This window comes from Dama dama, chromosome 29, assembly GCF_033118175.1.
Source record: "Dama dama isolate Ldn47 chromosome 29, ASM3311817v1, whole genome shotgun sequence".
NCBI classification, from domain to species: domain Eukaryota; kingdom Metazoa; phylum Chordata; class Mammalia; order Artiodactyla; family Cervidae; genus Dama; species Dama dama.
The window spans coordinates 71,453,466-71,479,917 of NC_083709.1; the positions used below are offsets into that span (position 1 = coordinate 71,453,466).

Below are 26,452 nucleotides of genomic sequence, written 5' to 3' on the forward strand. Positions count from 1 at the left end.
AAAACTCTCCTCAAGGTAAGACTAAAAGGAACACAGCAAATGTCAACCATGAATACAGCAAAAAAAGAAAAAGCTGAGAATAATCAGATCCAAAAAGCTATCTTTTTGGATAGCTTTTTGTGACAATTTTTTATCACAGAAATCTGAATAAATGTCAAGACAAAATTAGGAGTTTCTAATTCAACGAGAAGCACTTAAGTTTTTTTTTAACCACTGAAATAACTGTATTTATTAACATTCTTAAAAGTTGGGGAGTTAAAAATAATGGAAACATTCTTCTGAATCACTTCTGAATTCACTGAATCACTCCCACTTAAAGGACTTCTCTTTGCTTAAAGGGCTATGGAGGGAATATCACAAGCTAAGAGGTTATAAAAAGTCAGAGATGCTCAATGGAAATGAGTACAAAATGGTGATTAGAAAAGAAACCAATATCCTCTTGAACCCAGCGAAAACTGTGCTGTCCAGTGGCTAAAAGGAGTAGCAAATCCATTTAAAAATCTAGTTTGGACAAAAGACAAGCAATGTATCACACTGTCCTTAAAACTACAATGACCATATATACTGGCCACACCAGAACACTTCTGAGACTAGAAGGGATGCTATTATCAATTATGCTTGGACAACAGAAGCAAACCAGACCTGCTCCTGGCAGGCCAGCTCACATATTCACCCTGCTTCAAAACCAGGCTGAATTTCTCAGTAACTTCTCCCTTCTCTGGTATTTTTATCTAACAGCGTAGACTACGTTTCCACATCCACGTCTTATGTTCCCCAAACCAGTTGTAAATGAACTAGGGGCAGAGAAGGTAAGAAGAGTAATGGTCAGCAGAACAACACAGGTAGATGGAGAGAAAAAACTCAAAAAAGCTCTAAGCGAATGGTGAAAAAGGCAGGAACAGCGATTCTAAGTACAGTTTTTAAGACAAACTAAACACCAACAGCTCTAAGTTGACGGGTTTTTCACACACTGAACAAACGGAGATGGTCTGGTGGTGACCTGCTCTCCGATGAACTTCCCCTGCTGGAGACAACAGTGTCAGAACGCTAATACCCAGAGTGAACTAGACTGCAGAGCCCAATTAATATAGCAGATGGAAATCAGAAATTATTAAAGGAATATTTCAGGAAAGGAACCTGCCGACAGTGCTTGGCACAGACGGAGCTGAGGAGCGGAACGCCTCAGGCGAATGGTGCAGGTGGGGGACAGTGAGAAAGCTGGCTGGTTTACCGTCAGCATCAAGGACGGAGGGGAAAACCAAAGATGTGAAATAACCCAGGTGACATCTAAGGAACGGTATTCCTTAGAAGAACATCATTCCTTAAGAATAACCAAACATTATTCTTCAATTCTCAAACTAGGAAAAGTGATGCAATAGTAATACCACTGGCCTGGGAACGTTGAAAAGGCCCCATTTTGTTTTAATTTTTAAAGAGATTAGTTTGAATAGGGACAATACATCTACAGAAAGAGAAGTCTACTAAGACTGTGCAAATACTAAAAGGCAAAGTTTAACTTAGTACATTTTTAACTACATGACAATTTGCTTTTGATGATTATAAACTTCTATTACCATTACTTGTAAATTAATGTTTTCTCAGTACTCGCCACAAACCCACAAAAAAAAGGTGAAAAAAGACTTGTGAAAAAACCCTTGACCAAAGTTATTGAGCGTAAGTCAATCATAACTGATGCCAATAAAGATACTACATACAAGTTCTAAAGAGAATTAATTTTAAGAGGTGTTCAAAAGTCACTTTTAAATGAATGTTAAAACAGATCCTCCACTAGTTCTATCATGGGAAAAGAGTGCCCTCTACTGGAAGTTAACAGACATGAAACCACTTAAGTTAAACTGTATTTCTTAAAGACCTGGTATTTAGTACTGAACTAGACAAAGAGGGGTTTCACATATAGACAACATATTGCAAACAGCTCTCTTTTGCTAAAACGAACAAGTAATTATCAGTTACGAAGCACACTTTGGGTGACAACATTCAAACATACGTCCTATCCTGGTATGAAGAGACTGGCAAAGAAAGCTAAAGAAAATCTACTAATAAAGTGAGCTATTCCTGTTTAATTGGGACAGAGGATCTGCACAAGAAGCCACAAAGAAGCTAGTTTTTAAATTTTTCAGCTACAGCCTAGATTCAACTCCTGCCTAAAACCGTATCAGACCCTGGCCTTGAGCCACAATCAGTAACAAATGGCTGAATGTGAAAGTACTATGCCTGATACAAACATTAAATTTTAAAGGATACTTTGAACACTAGCAACATGAAACACTATTAGTTTTAAGACCTTTGAGAGTAAAACAGTTCAGTCACACTCTGGAAAGTAGTTCCTTGAAAAATCAAACAGAAAATTAACATTTGATCCAGCAATTCTACTTCTGGGTATACAGCCAAAAGAATTAAAAGGATTCAAACAGGTATCTGCACACCAATGTTTATAGCTGCATTATTTGTAACAGCCAAAAGGCAGAACAACCAAGTATCCATTAACAGATGAATGTATCAAAATCATGAAGAGAAAATAGTGGTAAACAAGGACAGAGTTTCAGCCTGCAGCGACGAGAAAATGGTGGTAAACAAGGGCTGGAAGAAGGGGAGATAATCAGGACAGAGTTTCAGTCTGCAGCCAGGAGAAAATAGTGGTAAACAAGGGCTGGGAGAAGGGGAGATAATCAGGACAGAGTTTCATCTGCGGCGACGACAGTGCTGGAGGCAAACAGTGGTAGCAGTCACACAACAGTGTGAATGCACTTAATGCCCCAAAACAGTTCTCACTGTATACCTAAATGGTTAAAATGGGAAGTTTTAGGTTATGTATATTTTGCCACACACACACCCACCCAAAGATATTTTAATGATTCCCTGTCTGAGTCTGAGTCCGCAAGCTTTTATTTCACCACCTACATTGAACTGAGCTCCCTTCCAAAAAGAAAGACCTATATTACAATTTCATAACACCAGAGGTTTCAAAACACAGCACTCTCATCCGCCACTGAATCCTTACTATGGCTGCACACTTCTGATAATCTTAACCCTTGTTTCAATCCACCTGCACAAATCACTCTATGTTTCTACCTGATGGCTCAGCGGTAAAGAATCCACCTGTGGTGTAGCAGAACAAGGGTTCAATCCCTGGGTCAGGAACATCCCCTGGAAAAAGAAACAGCAACCCACTCGAGTATCCTTGCTTGGAGAATCCCATGGACAGAGGCGCCTGGTGGACTACAGCCCATGGACTTAGTGACTGCAGCCATGACAATGCAAACCGCTAAGCAAACCACCTGGAACAGTCTTGCCCCAGCGGCCTCCCTCTTACCCAGTAACATCAACAGTTTTAACTGCTGTTTGAAGAGTGAATGAAGGGAGGGGCGGCATTTAAAAAGTCAGTTCATAAACTGCCAGTGACGGGGTAAGGCTGAGGGAGAAGATTATACACTTGAAATACAGCTCACTTCAGCATGCTACCTCATGTGCAGTATCCCGATAAGCATGGCAGCCAAGTTTGCACTGAGTCTTCCCATAATACAGCAGCGGCTTAGCCGAGAAAGCAAGTCGGCAGGCAGACTGGGCAGGAAATACACAAGCTGAACCAAGAGCTGCTGAGACTCTGCTGGCAGAACGACCACCGTGCCTTCTTGTGGATCTAGCGAGGCAGGAAGACAGGTTAAATTTTAAAAGATATACCAACAAGAATCAATAAAGCAGACTGATCATTTTCACTGTGCTACGTTGAATTCTAACATATCAACTACATGGAAAAAAATTTTATCACAAAGCATGTATGTATGGCTTAAGGTACTGCCTAGAGTAAGACTAAATACAATCATTATTTAAAGATAATATTTAACACTCGATTTCATAACATTCAAATGTGTTATTTGAAATAAAAATTGATGGAGTTAAAGGTATTAGAAACAAAGCAAAACAGTAAAAAAAACAAGCACTTTTGCTAAACAGGGACAATTATAATATCAAGCTAATCCGGCCCCATCACCTCATGGCAAATAGATGGGGAAACACTGGAAACAGTGGCTGACTTTATTTTTCTGGGCTCCAAAATCACTGCAGATGGTGACTGCAGCCATGAAATTAAAAGATGCTTACTCCTTGAAAGGGAAGTTATGACCAACCTAGACAGCATATTAAAAAGCAGAGACATTACTTTGCCAACAAAGGTCCGTCTAGTCAAGGCTATGGTTTTTCCAGTGGTCATGTATGAACGTGAGAGTTGGACTGTGAAGAAAGCTGAACAGTTTGATGCTTTTGAACTGTGGTGTTGGAGAAGACTCTTGAGAGCCCCTTGGACTGCAAAGAGATCCAACCAGTCCATTCTAAAGGAGATCAGTCCTGGGTATTCACTGGACGGACTGATGCTGAAGCTGAAACTCCAATACTTTGGCCACCTCGTGCGAAGAGTTGACTCACTGGAAAAGACCCTGATGCTGGGAAGGATTGAGGGCAGGAGCAGAAGGGGACAACAGAGGATGAGATGCTTGGATGGCATCACCGACTCCATGGACATGAGTTTGAGTAAGCTCCGGGAGCTGGTGATGGACAGGGAGGCCTGGCGTGCTGCGGTTCATGGAGTCACAAAGAGTCGGACACGACTGAGCAACTAAACTGAACTGAATTTATTTATTTTTCATTTATTTTTATTAGTTGGAGGCTAATTACTTTACAATATTGTAGTGGGTTTTGTCACACATTTACATGAACTGAATTTAAAACCAAAGACTTATTTGAGTATACACACACGCTCCTACATATAAGCAATACTGAAAAATACAGATTTTAAAGTACCACAAACCAACGTTTGTCACTTAATAAATGGGTAAATATAAAGTGGTGTATATTCAACTGTGGAATGTTAACTCAGCATTAAAAAGAAATACAGTACTCGTATATGCTACAACATGAATGAATCCTAAGAACAACATGCTAAGGGACAGAAGCCAGACTGAGAAGATCCACATCACACAATGTCATCTGTGAGAAATGACCCAAACAGGCAAATGCAGAGAGACAGAAATGGTGAGCAGTGGTTGCCAGGAGCTGAAGAAGGAAGAAATGAGGAAATAGGGACGGACTACTAATGGTAGAGTTCCTTTTTGAGGTGATATAAAAATATTCTGGGAAAAAAAAAAAAAAATTCTGGAATAAGATAATACCGACTATTGCACAATCTTGGGAATATGATAAAAATTAATGAATTGCACAGTGTAAAATGGCCAATTTTATGGTATATGAATTGTGTCCTAATAATCAATACTAATTATACATATGTATATATGTCAGTATATTTTTATTGATATTTTTGCTTAAAGAATGAAAAGGTTTTATGGGTGGGTAAAACATTAATATATGAAAGCCATACAAGATCTCAATAATGATTAAATAAGTAAAATATGCCATCCAAGTTTCAAAAGAATTCTGTAAAAATACCTGATCAGTTTTGAATTTGTGAATTTCGTGGCTTAAAAGACAATTTAAGATCTGAAGAAACATCTACAACCTTTAATCTTCTAAAACTATTGTATTAAGTAATACTATTGAAAATGAATTTACTGTTTGATATTTTGTTCATTTTACCATGGTACAATTAATGTATAATTTGAAGGAAAAGTAAAACCTAAAGATCTCCCCTTTGAAACATTGTTCTTAAGTCGGGGCAGGCCGATTATTACTTACACAGGTAAACAGAACTCTTACCATAGATTCGGAGAGCAGTCACTTGTAAACTCTTGAGTAGCTCCTTATTTGCTCGGGCTGCAGCAGTATGGATGATGTCAATAAGCTGTGTTGAAAGCTCAGGATTTCGGGAGCCGAGATGAGCAAGCTGCAGTGGTAAACCAGCCAACCAACGTGATAACACTTTACTACGGTATCTAAGGCCATCAAAGAAAAGGGAAATACACCACATTTATTTAAACATTTGAGAGCCTATAAGATGGCTGGCATCATTTATTCAGCTATAGTATTCTCTAAGGTTTTACCCACTGTATTTTAAAAGTTTATGTAATTTGGGGCACTATGTACATTGTAATTTTATCTTAAAGGACACAGGCTCTACTTAGCTTGTGAACTATTTACACTAATTCGTAATGACTATTTCACTATATTAAGTCATTGATGCACTCAGTATAGGGTATCCCCACATTAAGTGGCTTCAAACTTGGGTTATTTCCGTTCTTGCACATACTTGCTCACTCTCGAATGTCTCATCTTGGACACGGCGATCACTTTTGCTGTCCCCCAAGAGTTCAGTGATTTCACACGACCTTTGGAGTCTAACAGACTTGAACTTAAGTCTCAGTCTGGCTGCCCTTTAACAGCATGACACTCACCAACTTACTTAACCTAAGCTTCCTTCTATAAGGCAGAAACCAACAGTACCTACATCAAAGTATGAGAATTACTGAAAAATTAAGAAAAGCACCTGACTCAGAGTAAAGACTCGAATATGTTCTAACAACTACCTATGTATGCTGAGGTACCCCAAATCTCGTTATCTTTCACCCAAACATCTCTTCCAGACTATCCCAAGTAAAATCAAACTCACCACATCTAAGACTGATTCCTGAGTTCTACTCTTCGTGTTGTCTGCGTCACGAGACAGCACCAAACCAAGCCGGACACTTTTGCTCTTTAAGATACCGCCATTTAAAAATTTATTGAAACGTTTTTGACACCTAATATTATGTTAGTTTCAGGTATGTATCACATAATAATATGACATCTGTACACGTTGCAAATGGTCACCACAAGCCTAGTAACCACCTGTCCTAATAAAAGTTACTGGTCATATTCTCTATGCTGTGTATTATATCCCCATGGCTTATTTACGTTATAACTAAGTTTGCACCTTTTAATCTCCTTCACCTATTGTACACCTCTCCTCTTCTACTGCCCTCATTCTTATACCATATGTCCCAATATGTCACTAAGGGCCGGAGGTTAAACCTCCACAATTTTTATGGGAAGCAAAACAAAAATCTGAGGCTGCTACAGGTGGTTCCAATAATTGTCCTTTAGCTGTTAAGCAGACAAGTGGAAATATATGCTCAAAGAGACTTTTACCTTCTCAGTTATGTGTATAAAGGTTACTGGAACTATTATGTATGCCTTTTTATTAAAAAAAATGTTTTTTTAATGAAACCAAAAAGTATAAAAAGAAGAATTTCTCCAAAGATTTAATCACCCTATCATCTTATTTGTACAGATTACAAAGTAACCTGGTAAGAAAAAGAAAAGCAAAATAACAAAGGAACTGTACCGGATTCTGTAAGATCTCAGTTCTTCTTTTTGATAGATTTTACTGAAAAACTTCAGTAACAAAGTCCGAACTGGAAGGGGAAGGCCTCTCTGCTGATACAATGTATAAACTGCCTTTATGAGAGACTCTGTAGCCTCTAAGAAACAAGAGAAAACAACTGCATGTGAGTCAAAATGTTTCTTCACCAGCACGATAATTCTTCTAAAAAGCACAGAAGCACCTTGTTCCTATGAGGAAGCAGATTTTAGCCACAAACTGACTACCATCAAAATCCTACATCAATGGCCTAATAAAAAAGTCAAACCAATCAGAGATTACAGTACAAATTTTCCTAAGAGACAACAAACCTAGGAAAGGACAACAAATACCACAATACTAGAAAAGTGGATAAGCCAGGAACCAAACAGCAAAGTTCTGCTTGAATGAAAAGAATTAGTAAGTCACACTAAAAACTGACTTAATGCAACATAACTTCAAGTTACAAGAAAGGTAAAGAGATAAGGATCCACCAATTTCTAGTCAAATTAGATCAGAAAAAGAGTATTTCTTCATCTTTAGGCTCAGTGTCATTTCCTCTTAATAAAACTTACCTCTTTTCACTCCAACTATGTAATCTAGTAGAAAACCTATCAGCTTCAAAGTGGATCTACCCATTGAAAAGAGGGTGTTCTCAGCCATCAGGGTTCAAGTAGACATTCCTTCATGATTATGCTGGCTACCTTTTATGGCTTGAACGTAAATGACTATGTGAAATGTTTGACAGTTATGAACTCAAAGTTAGACTCTCAATATTAATAGTATGCATAAGAGCCCCTCTCTTAAGTAAGGACAGAGCATTGACACCCACCTCTGTTTGACTGTATCTGCATTAACCTCCAGGAGACGCCAAGCAATCTGTTCAGCTGCTTACTGTTTAGCCTAGAACCATCTTCAAGGGCTTCTGTTACAAATTTCCTTATCCTTTCTATCCAACTGGAATCCTTCTGCAAAGTTGAGGCATTTGCCAGGGAGACCATGATATCAGACAGTGTTAAATTCAGTAAAAGGTGATCTACATTATTCGAGAGAATCGTGCAATGCTTGATGCTAAAAACAAAGACACACATAACTGTTAAGTGTTGTATCTACCATGCCTGCTTCACTTAAACACTTAACTATTCCTCCCAGAATGAACTGCCAAGAAGGTAGGTATATTAAAGCAACTGTAAGCAAACCATTCATTACAGAATCAGAGTTGTTAAGGCATAAATTAAGAATGCATACTGCTCAGTTCATTACCCAAGTTGCTATTCACACAAGAACTACAGGCCCTTGAAACATGGCGTGGTAATCCTAGATGTACTGCGGGGATAAGAACACTTGAAAACTTCAACACACTTGAAGATTTTCGTTAAGCAGATATTTATATTAGGATGAAACTCACGACAGACCTTGATTCTGCTTCTAACTAATTTTGACTTAACAGAATCACTAATTCCTCCTGACCACAATTTCCTTATGTGTGAAACAGGAGACTGGTCTAAATAAGCCCGATTCTGAAACAATTTAATTTTATGACTCACAAATTAAAATCACTTTTTCTAACAGATTATCTTTACAAAAACAAAATTTGCAACTTAGGATATAAACCACTAGATATATAAACACTATATAAACACAGTGCAGATTTCAGGCTACACTGCATTCAACAGCAGAGCCTACTTATTTTCATGTTCACAAACATGTAAAGTTGATTAAACTAAAAAAATACCTGAAACTAACTTATTTTAAAAGAAAGTTAACCCTGGATTAGGCATGAGAAAGGACACAGTCGTAAGGAACCACAAATACAAGGGGAGGGAAATTTTTAATATTTGGTGTTATTAGGGTATCAAATGTAGGGTTAGGAATGACAAATGGGACCAGATCACAAAGAGTTGAAAACTAAGGACACTAAAATCAATTCCGCAAGCACAGGAGTAACATAGTTGAAAAGTTCTTTCATTTCTGCTGATGAAAAAGAAAAAATCAGTTATAAGACTCTGAACAAAGAAGTAGTTGTACGTCTACTTGAGCAATACAGGCAAGACGTGACAAGCGCAAGAAACAATGCTGGTACAGACTAGGAGAGAGGGGATGTATAGCAAGAATAAAAATTAGCTGGATTTGAAGTCTGCTTAAATGCATACATGTATGTGAGCTTTTAGCTGAGCTGGTGAAGAATCCGCCTGCAATGCTGGAGACCCCAGTTCGATTCCTGGGTTGGGAAGATCCCCTGGAGAAGGGATAGGCCACCCACTTCAGTATTCTTGGGTTTCCCTGGTGCCTCAGTTGGTAAAGAATATGGCCGCAATGTGGGAGCCCTGGGTTCCATCCCTGGGTTGGGAAGATCCCCTGGAGAAGGGCATGGCAACTCACTCCAGTATTCTTGCCTGGAGAATCCCCATGGACAGAGGAGCCTGGTGCGCTACAGTGATGGGGTCGCAGAGAGTCGGGACCTGAGTGAGTGAGTAGGCACAGCACAGCCCAGCAGAAAACTGGGAATTCTATCACGGAGAGAGAATGAATGAAAACTGGGACAGATGAGTAGCGATCTATACTACAAACCCAAAACTACTGGTAGGTTCCTTGCCCAACTGTTCAGTGCCCAAAACCAAGGCACATTTTATACTAACCGGACCACACAAAAACTCAACTGCACAATTTCTTCACCACAGGGAGAGCTTTTGAAGATCTACTTACCTATTACTGTCTGGAAGGTAGCAACAGACATTCAAAAGTTGGGAGAATTCATCCTGCTCCTCCAAGAATTTACACAAAATTTTAAAGTCTAAATACACTGACCACCAATTCTATGAGGGAGACAGGAAACTGGGGAAACTCATTTTCAGCAATGATAGAGGAGGAAATTAGAACTGATTCCGTTCCTGAAAATAACTTTAAAAGCTGGATGAAATAGTTTTTAACAACTCAAAAGCATTCAAGAGGTAACAAGATGATGAACAATTGCTGGGTCCCCAAAATAAAGCAAGATCACAGCACTCAGGTTCCAAGAGCTGCTGCCAATTCCAACGAAAAGGCTGGAAAATGGAACTAACCTTTCAGAGGCCTCACAGGGAAAAGTCAAACTCCAGAGCCAGACAAACACAGGGACTCTGGTATATTATCCCTACTTCAAGCTGAACCCGTAAGGGCTCCCTGCCAGAGTAAGGGTGAACTGGAAGTAAAAAGAGCTCTTACATAAAACAATCCCAGTTATGCATCATCTCAGTAGTTAACGCAACAATTTTTCCCAACTAGATCTATAGATTCAACACAATTCAAATCAAAACCCCAGCCAGTTACTTTATAGTTATCAACAAAATGATTTCTGAAGTTTACACACAAAGGCAAACACTAGACTACCCAACACAAGACCGAAGCGGAACAATGTTGGAGGACTCACACCACTCGATTTCAAGGCTTACTGTACTACAGTAATCAAGACAGCTCGGTACTGGTGAACGAACAGACAAACATAGGTCAACGGAAAGGCCCCAAGACAGGCCTACAAGCACAGTCAACCGATGAGTTCAGACAAAGGAGCAGAAGCAATCCAAAAGAGAAACAAGAGTCTTTTCCGCAAACAGTGCTGGAATAACTGGACAGAAACTCTAGAACTGAAAAATAAAAACAAAACAAATTCAACAAATGTATGTTTGAATGAGACAAAGAGAAACAAAAAATTCAGTAAGTGGGTCTTAAATACAATCAATTAGTCTTTAAAGGAAAGGAGAAAAATGGCATTAATTTTTTTTTTAAAGATGAGAATTTTTCAGATGTGTTTAGACACTTCACTCAAGATCTCAGATTTAAGAAGCTCACTGAATTCCAAGGAAAATCAATAAAAAAGAAAACCACACCTGGATACATCATTGTCAAACTGCAGAAAATAAAAGACAAGGAGCAAAGTCTTATGGGGGAGATGGGGGGGTGGGTAGGGAAGTAACTTTTATAAAGTAGCAACAGTTCAGACTCATAGCTGACTTCCTAACAGCAGTGGGAACCAACAGGGTGAAGCATTGTGGTCAGTATGCTCAAACAAGAAAACTGCCAAGCCCAAGCACTGTGCTCTGTTAAAACAGTCCTTGGAAATAAAGGAGAATACATATATTCTCCTTTGTTATATATATATATGTGTATATATATATGTATTTGTGTGTGTGTGTGTGTGTGTGTGTAGACCCTCTAGCAGCTTCTAAATAAGCCTAATGAAGAGAGGTGAAAAAAACGAAGAGCAAAAAAATAGAATATACAGATAAAACTCAGATGGTGGATACAAGTTCTCCAAAAATATTAATTTTTGCTTGAAAGTTCAAATTTTATCTCTAGCACAGGCACTATTTTCCTGAAACTGATAGGCTTATTTTTTTCATTTCTGAGAAAATGTCTACAAATACCCAAGTCTGAATAGTCAGTCATTCAAATTAAAATCATGTCCACTGCAGAAAATACAAACAGAATGACAAGTGCATTTCCTCGAGACAACCATCATTCTTTGGTATGCAGCCAAAATACTTCAGGCACACTTCCCATTTCACCACACAGAATATTAAAAATACGTGTTTTCAAGGATTGTGACTTAATAAGATTAGTAATTTTTACTTAATTAAGAACAATTTTAAGTGAAACTGGCATGTTCTTTTAAACTGTGAATACATGGTGGTGAAGAATACTGTTAGCCCTCCATACCGTTCTGCATCCACATATCCAACCGACTGCAGATGGTGCATCATGTGTATGGATTGTGGCTTTCTGAATCCACAGATGCAGAATGCGTATTTGGAGGGCAACGTGCTTCTGGGACAGTGAAATGCCACGTATGACACTACGACTTTACACAAAACTCAGACTGTACAACAAGAAGAGTGACCCCTCACATAAACCAAGGACTCCAGTGTAAATGATGTATCACTGAGGTCTGCATTTTACAACAGATACACAACTCTGGTGTGGGACGCTGACGTGAGGGAGGCTGTGCATCCATGGGGGCAGGAGTAGTGTATGAGGACTCCATACTTTCTGTTCAATTTTAATACGAATCTAAAATTGCTCTAAAAAATAAACTCCATTAAAAAAAAAAGGAATGAAATGCTAGTAGTGCCACAACATGAATAAACCTTAAAGATATCATGCTAAGTGAAGTTAAGCCAGACACAAAACAATATTTTAAGTTTCTACTGATATGTGGTACCAGAACAGTCAAATTAACAAAGGGGAAAAGTGCAATAGCAGTTCCCAGTACCTGGAGGGAGAAGAGCATAGGAAGCTGTTATTTAATGTGTACTGAGTTTCAGACTGGTAACATGAAAAATGTGAATTACTTAATGCCACCGATCAGTACACTTTAAAAATGGTTAAAATGCTAAATTTTATGCTATGGACATCTTACCACAATGAAAATAATATCTTTTGTAACTCCACAGTTCAACCCAAGATTTAAAAAATCTAGACATCAGGTCAAAATTGAAGACCACTGGCCTAGGCCACATTGGGTCCTCTAACTTTACTTTGTGAATTTAGTAGATGGCCTTCAAAGGCTATCTGCGAAATATTCAACGCGCTTCCTTATTATGGAAGTTCAAGAGCAGCCTGCGAACCCTCAAAACAAATCACTGGGGAAATTTATGATAATACTGTCAATCTACTTTTGTTAAAAATTCCACAATTTCACCACCTCAGGCTCTTCATCGTTAATTCCTTTTCCACCTTCTATATCTTGGCACAAATCACTCCCTAGGACCTATGCCCCCCATGAAAGAGCAGGACCAGCTCCTTACTACACTGATACACTCTTATTACCTACACTCTTTTTCCTAAGTGCCTTCAACATATTAAGTGTCCAATAAAGTGAATAATGACAGTGCACCCATATGCTCTTGAGTAGTTTCCTTACATTTAATGGTCTACCAAATTCCAAGCATCCTTTTATTTAATCTCATTTTGATGAAAATTACATCTGAAACCTCTTACTTGACAACATAAAACACACATATAATTATATTCATGCACTGAAGGATATTCTGAACCTTATCCACGCACATGATTAAAAACTTCTGTGTTAATAAGAAAACTGTATCTGGAGGAAACAAACCCTAACAACTTACTTGCTCAAGAAAGTATCTCCCTATTTGATTCTCTGTCACCTCCAACTCCAGAAACTCTAAATTAATGGTCCTAAAACATGGTTTTGATCCAACCAATAATAGTCTTCAATGCCAAAAGGATCAAGGATGAAAGAGAAATGAGGGTCAGAGACAAAAAATGACTTTCAGCATTAAAGTCAGTCATCAGTAGAAACCAATTTGATCCAGGTCTGTCCCATGTTCTCCATTATGCAACTTTATAGCTTTCTCATACCCTATAATATCTCCTTCCATTACTGCAATCATCCCCCACTTCACTTCTGCCTGCTAAAATCACATTCACGTTAAAACACTACTCTCCAACACTGCCTTGTCTGTTTATCCTAACAGGATCTGTCTTCTCCTATGAATTCCCATAGCATTTCTTGATTATAAAGTTCTAATGACACTTAAATATGCCTTGTGTGAAAGACGTAGATTCACTTTTCTTCCTGCAAGTTATTGCGCTTTTGTTTCTCAGCCTTAAAACCACCCTTCCACGCTCTTCCTTTGTGATCCTGGGGGTGAGCCACATTTTCTCCTTTTCAGTTTGCTTCTTGTTAGGCTCTGCCAATAAAGTGCTTGTCATTGTTTAGTCACTAAGCTGTGTCAGACTCTTCTGCAACCCAGCGGACTACAGCCCGCCAGGCTCCTCTGTCCATGGGATATCCTAGGCGAGAATACTGGAATGGGTAGCCATTTCCTTCTCCAGCAGATCTTACCAACCCAGGGATCGAAATCTGTCCCTGCACTGACAGGAGGGTTCTCCACCACTGAGCCACCTGGAAGCAAAGGGGTACCTGAGACCAGAAAGCTGGAGGAGGAAAATGCGGCACTTTCTGCTTGCTTCCTAGTCCTACTTTTTGCTTCCTTTCGCCACCAGTGCGACCCAACCACTCTTCAGGTCAGCAGCAGCTCATTCTAGCAGCCAGAGCTGGTTCCAGCCTGTACCTTCCTGACACAGAACCAGTATCCCCGTGCCCCTAGAACACCAGCGCCAGCCAGCAGAACCCCCTTCGCTGAGCCCTGCACCCCTACCCCACTGGGCCCTCTCCTGGTCCCAAAGACATCAGTCCCGGCTGAGGGCAAACCCCGCCCTCGAGTCCTGAGTGTGGGCTGCAGCCTCTCCTTCCAGCCACTTGCCCTCTTCTCTCTGCTCTCCAGTCAGGAGGCAGTGGTCGCTTCTGGCCAGTCTACCAAGCGACAAGACCTTGCTGTTCCCTTTCGTCTTTCCACTATTAAGTGGAAATGCCTAGTTTCCATTTTCCATTAAGCTAGGAAATATCTAGTTTAATACCTAGTTAGCAACTGGTTGTATTAAATTCTCTGTGAAAATCACTGGTATGATTTCCATCTCATGACTAGAGTCTGACACACATTTTTATCAATTTTAAGATTTTGTATTGATTTTTGCAATTTATGAATCACTTAAGAGATCAAAGAATATACCTTAGGACATCTAATTATCTTTCATAATACTTTACTTACAGTGAGAGACCGAAAACCTTCAGTGAATGAATTATCTGCCTACAACATACCTATCACTTCTGAGCATATCCTCGGAACTCTGCCCAAAGAGCCTCACTGATTCTCCAAGTAGTTTCTTCCTTTTGATAAATTTAAGAACCTTCTGACAGACTTTAAAATCTGTTCAAGCGTTTGCTCATGTGGGGAAATGCACCTTGAGTATCTGTATCTGCTTGTCAAATTTTATTGGGTAAATTGTTTTTACGTTTATCTGCTCTTACTTCAGGTAAACATTTCAAATAACTTCCAGGCTTACACTTTTCCAGTGAAACTTCATCCATAATTTGTTCTTTCCACTTACTTTAAAAAAGAGAACTGCTTTTCTCCAATTATCCCTCTTCCATCAGGATACTGGTAACAGTCACATTACGCTCCCTTGTGTATATAAACGAGAGCAGAAACTAGTGATGCCACGCTCTCAAAGATTCGGTAATTACACAGTGCCTCTCACAAACAAACTATCCACTCTCAGCAAATTTCTATTAAATTCTTATCTATACAATTTGATAGCTGACACTCATTTAGCACAAAACATTCACTTCACAGATTGAAAATAAAAATAAAAGCTAAGTAAAATTGGAAGTAAAATTGGGGCTTAAAGCGACTTGATTAAGATCAGATAGTACAGCTCATCTTTACTCCACAGTCTAGATGACAACAACCCGCAGTGTGCAAAGTTCAGGGTAAGGCTGTTTTCTGAAAATGTCAGGTTAAACAGTGGGAGAGAGTGGCAATACCTTTTATTTGTCTCTTTCCTTTTTTGCTTGGTTATTTCTTTTAAGGCATATGGAAAATTACTCATAAAATGGTGTTTGAAATCAATAAGGTAATTCTTTCGAAGCCATGACTCCTAGTAAAATAAGCACAGATTAGAAAATCTATAAGAAACAATAACTTAAAATAGCAAATAAGACTTTCAGCAGAAACTTAACAACTTGTCAATATCCACTTACAAATTTACCCTTATAACACACCTTTTGCTAATGATATAATATGTAAATAAATCTTAAAATCTGAATAAACTGTCAGGCCATCCAATTTTCACCCACAGTTCTTTTTGGTGCTTTCATTTTTACATGCATTTCATCTACTTAAAAGGAGAAAAAAGGGAGAAAGGAAGATTTAATAAAATTCTGAATTCAAACTACTAATACAATATTTATAAAATATACAAGAAAATCTTCTACCTAGTGTTCCATTTAAGAGTAACTATATTCTCTAGAAATTCTATTGCTCGTTAAAGGCATTTAACACCTTCACAAATCAATGTATTTGTCTAAATTCTTCAGCAGTATTCTTCAAAGTATCATGTTCTCCTACCTGAAACACTGATTCCCTACTATCCTGAGGACCAATCATTCCAGTCTGCCAATGGCTGAGGGGTTGCTTGGGATATGGGACATGAGACGCTACAATAGCTAGCTCAAGCTCTAACAAAACTGGAGGCCAAACTCAGACCATAAATCAATAGCTAGCTATTGCAGCACATCTCCTTAGTTACCTTCACTGGGTTCTCCTCTTTTTCTTGACCTAAAAATGTGTACTTGACAACTCCTCCTGGACTTCTACCAGGCATCTTAAACTTAACATGAATAAACTGAGCTCTCCTATGGGCAGTCACACCATCATCTGGACCACAGTACAGGCATCACCCCTGCTCCTCTTTTCTTAACTACATACACCAGCATCCCTGCTGGTTTCACCAGAATCCAGCTGCTTCTCATCACTTCAACCACCAGCTGCCGTTCGACTCCAAGCCACCATCACCTCTCACTTAAGACTGCTGTCTCAGGCTCCCAAAGGTCCTCATGCTTTTCCTCTTGCCCCCCTACACTTAACTCTCCACACGGCAGCCAGGGTGATCTTTTAAAACACAAATCCTACTTCACAATATTACAGGGAAGGATAAAGGAGATAATGTATATAAAGGAAGGACAGGTCATCCATGGGATCAATGATCTCAGTTGGGCCCCAGTTTTGCTAGAGTTGGAGAATGAGGACATGGGGGTTTTTGACTGGTTTATTTGTAAATCTGACATATTAAAGTTAAATAAACATAATTTAGATCATGCCACTCCTCTGCTCAAAACCCTCCAATGTCTTTTCACCACACTCAGGTTAAAATTCTAAGTCTTTACCACAGACCACGAGGTACCACATGATGTGGCTACTGTCCGTCACGTCCCCCCTCATCACCCACCATTCTCCCAGGACCTCACTTGCACATGCCTTGCTGCCATTCCTCAAGTATGTCCAATCTGTTCTCACTTCAGGGTTTTGCACTTGCTGTTCCCTGTGCCTAGAAGGGTCTTCCTACAGGTCTTCACAAGACTTGCTCCTTCTCTTCATTCACTGACATGCAAATGCTAAGAAGGCATTTCCTGACCACCTAGTTAACAGGTCCCTCCCCGCACACTGTTTCATTACATCTTCTCTCTTACCCACTTTCATCTTTCTTCCTAATGATGACATGATGGACATCAGCTATTTGTTTGCCATCTCTCAACCCCACCAGGAGCTAAGTGTTTGCCTTGTCAGTCATGTTTATCTCTGTATTCCCAGAGTCTAGACAGAACCTAACTCACTGCAAAGCAGCGCTATTCAGAAGACCCTTCTGCAGTGACAGAGCCACTTTGTTTCTGTATCTGTGCTGTCCAATACAGTAGCCACAGCCGCCTGAAGCTACTGAGCATCTGAAACGTGACCACTGTTTACAGAGGAACTGAATTTTAATTCAACAGCCAAATTTATAGATGCTCAATTAACCTTTGCATCTAACTCTTTCTCACAAATTCTGATCTTCATGGTAAAAATGAAACAATAAGGAAACATTTAGACTGAAAGTAGCAAGCATTAAAATACAAAGCTAGGACACAACAAAATCTCTATAGTGTATAAAATTACACTACTGACCTAAAGTTAATAATACAGGACTCCAAAAACTGAAGTTAATTAAAAAGTTAATGTTACATTGTATTTTAAAACACTGTGTGTTTTAAAAATATTAAATACAGTATATTTTAAATTAAGGATCCTAAGGATACAAAGAGTGTATTACAAATAAACCATCTCAGTCAGGATCTGAGTACTCAACCACTGCAAATAAGATTTAATGTTAACTTGAGATTTCTTTCCACAGATGAAAGATTTCAAATTCCTAAAAAGCTTTTTAAAAAAAATACTTGGACAAAAATGAAACTTCTCAATTATGCAGCAAAATACAAACACACTATGTGCATTTAGCAAAACTTAAAAAGTAAGCAGTCAGTTACCCTAAGGTTGCACCCTAATACAGATGCCAATTTATCAACAGAAAACCTACACATTTTCTGAGAGAAAAGAGCTACAATTCAGCCTGTGGTGCATAATTAGAATTTAAGACCAAGGAATGCCATTTCATTCCTCCTAAAGTTTGAACTTTGACCACTCAATACCTTAAGTACTAAGCTATAACTAAGGTGAATGAGAAAGAGGAGCTAACAGCAGAAATGGTAATGAAAAATAAACTAACAGGCATTTTAATGTCATCTGGTGTTACACACATATCTATACCTTGTCTGCAAAGTAACAGATTTACCTTATTCAGTTATTATAGTTCAAATCTGCCATGGTAAATTAGAGAACTCTGCCAATGGATGCTTTTAAATACTATTTCTATTTGAATTTGCACCATACCTGCAACTGCAGCTTGCCTACAGTAAAGGTTAACTTTAAGAAATGTTTTCCAATTTATATCCTTTATCAAGAAAAAAACAAAAAAGCATACACCAAGCAAATTTACATACAGTTTCTTCCCTGAAACACAGTAGTTTAAAAACAACTCAGGGTTAGATATGAGACCTTCAGTTTCGTCCATTTCTTGGCATAAACTCTGTAACGTGGCCCAAACTGGAAGAGACTACTTAATAACCAACTTTTTAAATCATGCAAGAGGTCTCCAGACACTAGAATGTTCCCACATAATCTGCCATAAATAATACAACGTAACATTATCATATAGCTAATAAAAAAAGAAATCAAGCACCTTGTTATACATTTCACTTAAAAACTAAAACACACAAATAATAAACTCATATAATTATTTCAATTTGCAGTTTTGAGCAAATGTTAGAAGTTTATAGTTAAATCTTGGGAATTTTTCAGAAAATGCATAACCAGTTAGTAGTAATACACTGATTTCTAACCTGTCCAGTTACAACAAAAGGCATTACTCAGAAAATAACCCAGTAGTTCTCACCAATTTATGAGTTTCATCATGCTGTTTAGAGAGTTTCCACAAAAGGGAAATAATATTAAGAACTTGCTGCATAACCTGCAGAGGTTCTCGTTCTATACCATTTCCAACAGAAGCCACTAGATGTGGAGGCACAGCTTCAATCCAGCACTCAATTAGCAATGGAATTATTATCTCAATAAATCCTTTCAAGTTTTCAGTAGACGACAGGCCTTCATCCACAGTGCCTAGTCCTCCAACCAGATACCTAGTAAGGAAAGGTAAGAATGAAAAATTTTTAATTAAAAAATATTACTCCTTGCTTAATTTAAATCTTAAATATACCAAGTACCAGCAAAATGAAGCACCATGAATTGATAATTACATTGATCAACACTAGCAAGAAAAACAGAATTCTAAGATGACAAAGCCAAAAGACTATCAATTTTTAGTTTCCATTAGGCTTTGCTAGAAATGAGTAAATTAATATACTTTGAAATGACTCCTCCCATCAGTAAATAAAATCAAATTATGAGTAACTATATGAAACTATGGAAGACAACTGCATGTCTCCCACCATATAGCCATCAATGGTCAGCAGTTATAATTCAATATCGGAAAACTGAGTGTGGACATAACTGAAATCCTTCTTACCGTAGCCTGAACTGTGAACTGACATTTGGCTGTGAACCCCCATTTTCATAAACCTGGATGTGCTGCTGGTCGTTGGCATGTTCCTTCCAGTTGATAAAAATGGAGTTGCTAGTGGCATGGGGATTTTCTTTTTGTTCCTGAAGTCCTTCACTTTCTCTCAACCTACTGGATCCATCTGTCAGGGCCTGAAGGAATTTACTGAGTCTCACTAAGACTTTCAGCCTCCACTGCTGAGAAGTGAGTCTCCGATTAGGATTTACAGAAAGTATCCAGGACTGGGATCTGTCTCTATTTACCAGTCCTTTGGACGGCTGCTGATGAGAAATAAGTTCTACAAAATTCTTAAGCAATATACTGCTACGGTCAGTAATCAGAGCTGGGTACTGTTCCAGCAGAATGTCCAAAACTTTTAAAGAGTCCTCCTGAATTCCTTCAGTAATGTGAGTCATGGCACTAGAGAGATGGGCACTTACCAAGGGAAAAAATGGAGAAATTTGTTCAGCTCGTATTTTGGGGGCCAGGGAGTGAAGAAGTTGGACTGCTGCTGACCGTACAATAGCGTCTTTATCTGTAAACACAGCAGTCACTTCACTTAGTATGTGTGAAAGGTGTGCGTCAATTATATATGGGTACTGAGACAAAAGGTCTTTAAGTCCAAGAAGAGCACTTTGTTTAACCCCAGCATTGTAGTGATGCATCTGTGACAGCAAATCCTATAAATTAAAAATACAGGTTTTAGGTATACACATATACACACACATCACATCATTTTCAAATAAACAGTGCTAACTGAAACTATGCTAATAAACTGACACTTCAGTGGGTGTCCAGGGCTGCTTCAGAAGGTATTTTTCAAGTGTCCCTTTGAGAAAAATGTAGCTTTTGTTAAGATCAGAAACAGTTTTAGCTTTAACATAGCTTTGGCTTCTATATAACTTTCGGTCAGTATTTTCTCGTTTTGAAATTACACAGGATTAGGCACACTATCGTTTAAACTGACAGCAATCATCATCACCACTTAAAGACCTACTATGTACCATATACATATTTACACCATTTTCTGCCTATTTTAAGTGGTCTTTCATGGTGTCTGTGTATTTTATTCAGAGTGTAACATATGGCAATTTTATTTGTAGAATAATTTATATAATCTGTAAAGAAACCACAACTTCAAATATCTTTTTGATATTATTTAACCTGCAGAGACTAGAAACCAAAACTAGAAAACGTGTATCTTCACAAAGATTTGTTCACAAATGTTTCTAACAGCATTATTCATAAGAGTCACAAAGTGGGAGTAAGCAAATGCCCATGAACTGTTGAGTAAAAACTACGACGTAGCTCTGCACTGGAATACAATCTGACAATACAGAGGTATGAAGTATTGTTCTGATATGTGCTGTAACATGGATGAACCTCAAAAACATGCTAAGTGAAAGACCAGTAACAACAGACCACATTTCATATGACTCCATTTATATGAAGAGTCTAGAACAAGCAAATCTTTACTGATAGCTTAGTGGCTGTCTAGTGGGGGGAAGAAACGGTGAGCAACTTCTAATAGGTATAAGGTTTCTTTCTAAAGTGACAAAAATGTTTTAAAACTAGATTACTGTGATAGCAGCCTAACAATGTAAATATATTAAACACCACTGAATTGTCCACTTTAAATAATAAATTTTATTATGTGCAAATTACATTTCAATAAAGCTGTTACATTTTTAAGCAAAACTACTGCTCAAATTTCAATTAATTTCACACATTTACTATGAATCTGGAATAGCTATGCATTGTAAAGGTTCAAAAATGGGTAAGACAGGGTCCTATCTTAATGAGCTACAAAAACAGCTGAAGATCTGTCACATCAAAAACTTGACACATCAAAAAGATATCAAAGTTACTTCCAGATGACATATTAAATTATCACATGAATATACAAGGGAGAAATCACTTTGACTTTAGCTGAGCAAGTCTTTCTGGAGGAAGTGGGACAGCTGTAGCAGCAGCATCACCTCTGAAAAACAGATAAACTCCAATCTTCAGCCATTAATAAACCCAAGAGTTAAAACAACTTTCCATAAAAGTGCACCATTCTAGATGACTTCAAGGAAAATCCTATCTTATCAAAAAAAAGTTCATGATTTACCTTTATGTTAAGTTTTCTATTGTTTGTTGGAAGTGTTACATCCTCTTTGAGCTGTTCAGGAAGATGTATAGTCTTCGTTTTAAAGTTTGTAAGGGTAGCATTTTCTGACCTGGGCTTCTTCTTACCAACTTTTAGTTTTACTTTCTGAAAATCATCTTGGCGTTTTCTTTTTTTGGTCATTCTTGAGTACTATGATGAAAGAATTAATTTAAAAACAATGAATACAGACCAAAGATAAATTATAAAAGAATAAAGAAGGTATTTTCTAACCTTTACTCTAACATGTCAAGATCAACAATAACCATGCCAATGCATCAAGATATTAAATGGAAAATACCTTTATGAAGTAAAAAACAAAAAACTCAGTTTACTCAAGATATTGTTGGCTATGGAATCTTCTGTCAAGCAATGTTCTAAATAGGAATCTTGGGTAGAGCAATGTGCTAAGTAGAAAACTTGTGTATACTTCAATTAATGTATTTATACTTCAATTAAAAAGGAAAAAAAACTTACGAAATTTTCTTGTCTTCATAGGACAAGAGGGAGGTAGCAGAGTTGCTACAGGTATACCTTTCACCTACTGGGAAGCTCCTGGCCCCCAGAAACCCCCAAGAAACTCTAGGAAAACAAAGACTAAACCAATGTTATTATTGAATGCAGCCTGTAATAGCTAGGAAAAATTTCATGAACCTAAACTGGGTGCCTTGAAAATGGGGACGATTCAGATATGCAAGGACAGTCACTGGGCATTTCCTAAGCAAGGAAAACAGTAAAGATGAAGAATGGGGATAAGCTTGGTATAGGCAAAAATGAAAGTACTAGCATTCTGAACACCAGGAAAAGTTCAGACTACATATAAACCGGAAACAAAAAAAGGAGGGAAAAAAGCAAGAGAACAGGAAATACAGCGTAACAGAGGGCTAAGGAACAAAGACTGGCTAGGCCGCCATGATAGTAAATCACTCAGGTGGAACCCCGTGGTCCTGCACTTCTCTTTCTACATCACATTCTTTCAATTCACACACAGATTATCCCCCTTAAACACAAAACCTCTGATCTGTGCCTTCTACCCACTCCCAGGCCCCTGCTTAAATTCTTGAGTTCAACCCAAGACTGTTCAACTTTCCCCACCAGTATCCCTGCCTTGTGACCAGTGTCCACCTTATGGTCCATTTGGTGATCACCAGAGGGCTCTTTCTAAACACAGATCTGATCAAGGCTCACAAGCTTTCAGCTGCTCCTCTTACTTGCTTACAGTAAAAACACCTGGGTCTGAAGATCAGCGATCCTTCCTACCTTCCTCAACAGCTTTATCTTCCCATCAACTAACCTCTATCTAAAAAAATAGCCTTCTATACCTGGAACTAGCTCAGCCCTTCATGAAGCCTTTTCCACACAGAAACAATGAACCCTACCTTGCACTGTATACCCATCGGAGTAGGTGTCTCTAGAATATATAAAACTTCCCCTGATCTATCATAATTATCCTATGCCTAGCTACTTTTTTTAAGTCACAATGCTACATGCGGGAGTTCAAGAAATTTGAGCAAAATGAAGGTTTGCATTATTTTAAGATTAATAAAATGACTGGTGCAAGACCAGAAACTTGAAGTTTCAGGAATCCAGAAGTCAATCACCTATGACATTGCATTCAAATTCACATGGTTACAAGGTTTTAACACATTAGAGTCCTATCACCTAGGGTTTGGCTACACAGGTTAACAGCAGATACAAGAGAGCAACTAGTTCTCATCCAGACTCCTGCACTTCATAGCTGAAGTTAAATCACCGTGTCTCAGTTTTTATCTACAAAACTGGGCTAATAATAATGCTCACCTCATACAGTTGTTACTAGGTAAGATGAATGAGGAGCAAATGAGCTCATGTGTAAAATACTCAGAACTGTGCCTGGCACGGTAAACAGGTATGCTATAAGCACAAACATGTATATTTTCTTAGTCTCATGACCAGTACATACCAAACATAATAGTAGATGTACAAAAGCATTCAGTTCTCACAAGACCATGCAAGGAAGGTGATGCTAAAACCATTTTAAAGATGTGTCAGTCCTTTACTAAGGACATGGAGAGGGAGTCTTAAATAAGACTGAACTCCTCAAAACCAGCTTTATGTTATATATACTGCAATCCTGGTGAGAATTGGGGAAAAGTGGCAAAACTGCTTGCCTTATTCCATTTATCTCAATACCAAATTTTCAGCCCACCCACACCTCTAGCTATTCTGGTCTAAAATATGAGGAAGTAAAAACTACAGAAAAGGCCTTAATAATCAACTGGCCTCTCTGAATTAAGCAAGCACAGTTTGAAGGCTTTGCTACAGTTACTATCTAGTACCAGAGATGAAAACAAGCAGAACAAGGTATTCAGAAAAATCGAATCAATTAACCTTCCACCCCCTAATTCTCTGTGCTATCTTTAGCCAATAACTAGCTGATCAGGGTCCAACACACAGTCAAGCTTGTACAAGCATTACCCACCACTTAGTATTAATCACTGTTCTCCCTCAGTTAGGAAAGCTAACAGGCCTGACCGCCCCTCCTTGACTTTTCAAGCTATTAAGATTATTATTACGGTACACAGGGAACATTTTTATACTAGGAACTCAAAGTTCCACAGCAACTGTTATTTTCGCTTAAAATCAAGATTTTCATAATACAGCAAACCAAACGGCTTCTCTGGTAGCTCAGAGAGTAAATCTGCCTGCAAAGCAGGAGACCCGGTTCGACCCCTGGGTCAGGAAGATCCCTGGAGAAGGAAATGGCCACCCACTCCAGTATTCTTGTCTGGAAAATCCCTTGGACAGCGTACGCTAGAGTCCATGGGGTCACAGAGTCGGATAGGACTCAGAAACTAACACAAGTCACTTTTACAGTAGCTGATATCGAATGGATGGTAGGAACACCAGCCTCAGGGACAGAGCTCTCACATCACTTCAAACAGGTGAGCCTCAAAAGTTTTCAAGTTGAATTTCATGGGCTCCCAACTACGGGCTTTCTAATTTCAACAAATGGGACAGTCTAGTCTATCAGGATGTCGACCGAACAGAATTTCAGCTAGTTTGTCTGCCACCTCATTACCCTCCCCTAATTTCCAACTTCTTTCCACCCGCCAAGGGGGAAAAAAAAAAAAAAGTCAAGAAGTCACATTGTACGCGGCCTTTGGTAATATCCTCTCCAACCCTTTGACGCTCACGAGTTCCTCCAAACTCTACCTAGGGGCCAATCGGAGACACCTGACACTCCAAAGAACAGACACCCCAGCCCAGGACCACTCGAGACGGCCGACGGTCCGAACCTGCTCGGCTGGTCACTCCACACCTGGACTGCGAGGGGAGAGTACGAGACGACTGCGCATCCTCACCCCCAGACTTCGGTCTCGCACCCCAGAAGTGAAGACCCCGTGGTTTTCAAGAAACTATCCTTCCTTCCCCACCGGGGACGGCGGTCCGGACCACAGTCCAGGAAGCCGGGCCCAATTAACGCACACCGGCCTAAAAGTCTCCTAGAGGCGAAACGGCGCGAACCCGCCCAGTCACTTGAAACGCTTCAAATGCCCGCGGGCGCCCCGCCCCCGCGCGGCCCCTCTCCGCACGCAGGCCCCGCTCCGCCAGAGCGCCACGACCCGGGCCCCGGGGGACGCAGACTGGCCGCGGACCGAGGGGCAACGGCCCCGCGCGCCGTCCCGCGCCCCGGGAGGGCCCGGCCGGCCGGCGGCGGCCGCTCACCTGCGGGCCCGGCTGGGACCCGGGCGCGGAGGCAGAGGGGAAGAACGTGCGCGGAGGAGCCCAGTGGGCAACGGCGGGCGCCACCGGACTCAGCCTCCCGCTCCCGGAGTGTGTTTTCAAATCGCCTCGTCCTCACGCGGCCGTGTCTCCTTCCGCCGCCCGGAAATCAGGGCCCCTCCTCCGCCGCGCCGCGCTCACGTGACCGCGGCCCGCAGCCGCGCGCAGCCGGGGAGGCGGGCGCAGGAGCGGGAGCGGCAGGCCCCGCCCCTAGGAGGCGGGGGCGCGCGCCGGAAGCTTCCCGCGCTCCGGGCATCCGAGATCCTAGAGCGCAGGCTCCAAGGGCGAAGCTTGGCCCTGCGTGCGTCCCATTTAGGGGGTGTCGCCCTGGTCACAGCTAGTTGAGGGCTGGCGTCTTCCCTCCCTGGTAGAGCACTGTTCTTCAGACCTGGAGCCACATTCACATAAGAGTATAAATTGAACTGAATTGAGACAGGGGAAAAGTTTGGGACTGCAAGAACCCTAGAATTCCTGGGAACTTTAATCTGGATGGAGCAATTAAGAATTAGGTGGCAACAGGGCAAAACACACCTAGCAACTGGAGTCCGAAAGTCTTAGTTGAGGAATTTCTCTAATATTTAGTTTCTCAGCACAAGATAGGGTTCCTGCGACTGAAATCAAGTGGGCCCAGAGAATTTAAGAGAGAAATTTGAATGCCTAGAAAGGAAGTGGGAAAG

General features: G+C 39.8%; 1 protein-coding gene across 3 annotated transcripts in view; it reads right to left on the minus strand.

The window, feature by feature from the left end:
• Positions 1–25,898, minus strand: part of TEX10 (testis expressed 10) — a 45,277-nt gene extending 19,379 nt beyond the window's left edge. The window contains exons 1-10 of one of the 3 annotated variants that reach the window (XM_061132139.1): positions 25,719–25,898; positions 21,975–22,163; positions 20,302–20,541; positions 19,829–20,013; positions 19,199–19,442; positions 15,699–15,811; positions 8,139–8,377; positions 7,292–7,427; positions 5,728–5,903; positions 3,484–3,661 (exon numbers count right to left, since the gene is read on the minus strand). In XM_061132139.1, the coding sequence (XP_060988122.1) occupies positions 3,484–3,661; positions 5,728–5,903; positions 7,292–7,427; positions 8,139–8,377; positions 15,699–15,811; positions 19,199–19,442; positions 19,829–20,013; positions 20,302–20,541; positions 21,975–22,154 (1,691 nt within the window). In that variant the 5' untranslated portion in view covers positions 22,155–22,163; positions 25,719–25,898. Of the gene's footprint in view, positions 1–3,483; positions 3,662–5,727; positions 5,904–7,291; positions 7,428–8,138; positions 8,378–15,698; positions 15,812–19,198; positions 19,443–19,828; positions 20,542–21,974; positions 22,164–25,718 lie in introns of all 3 variants that reach the window. The other 2 variants (XM_061132138.1, XM_061132140.1) reach the window with 2 other exon arrangements.
• Positions 25,899–26,452: the final 554 nt, after the last annotated feature.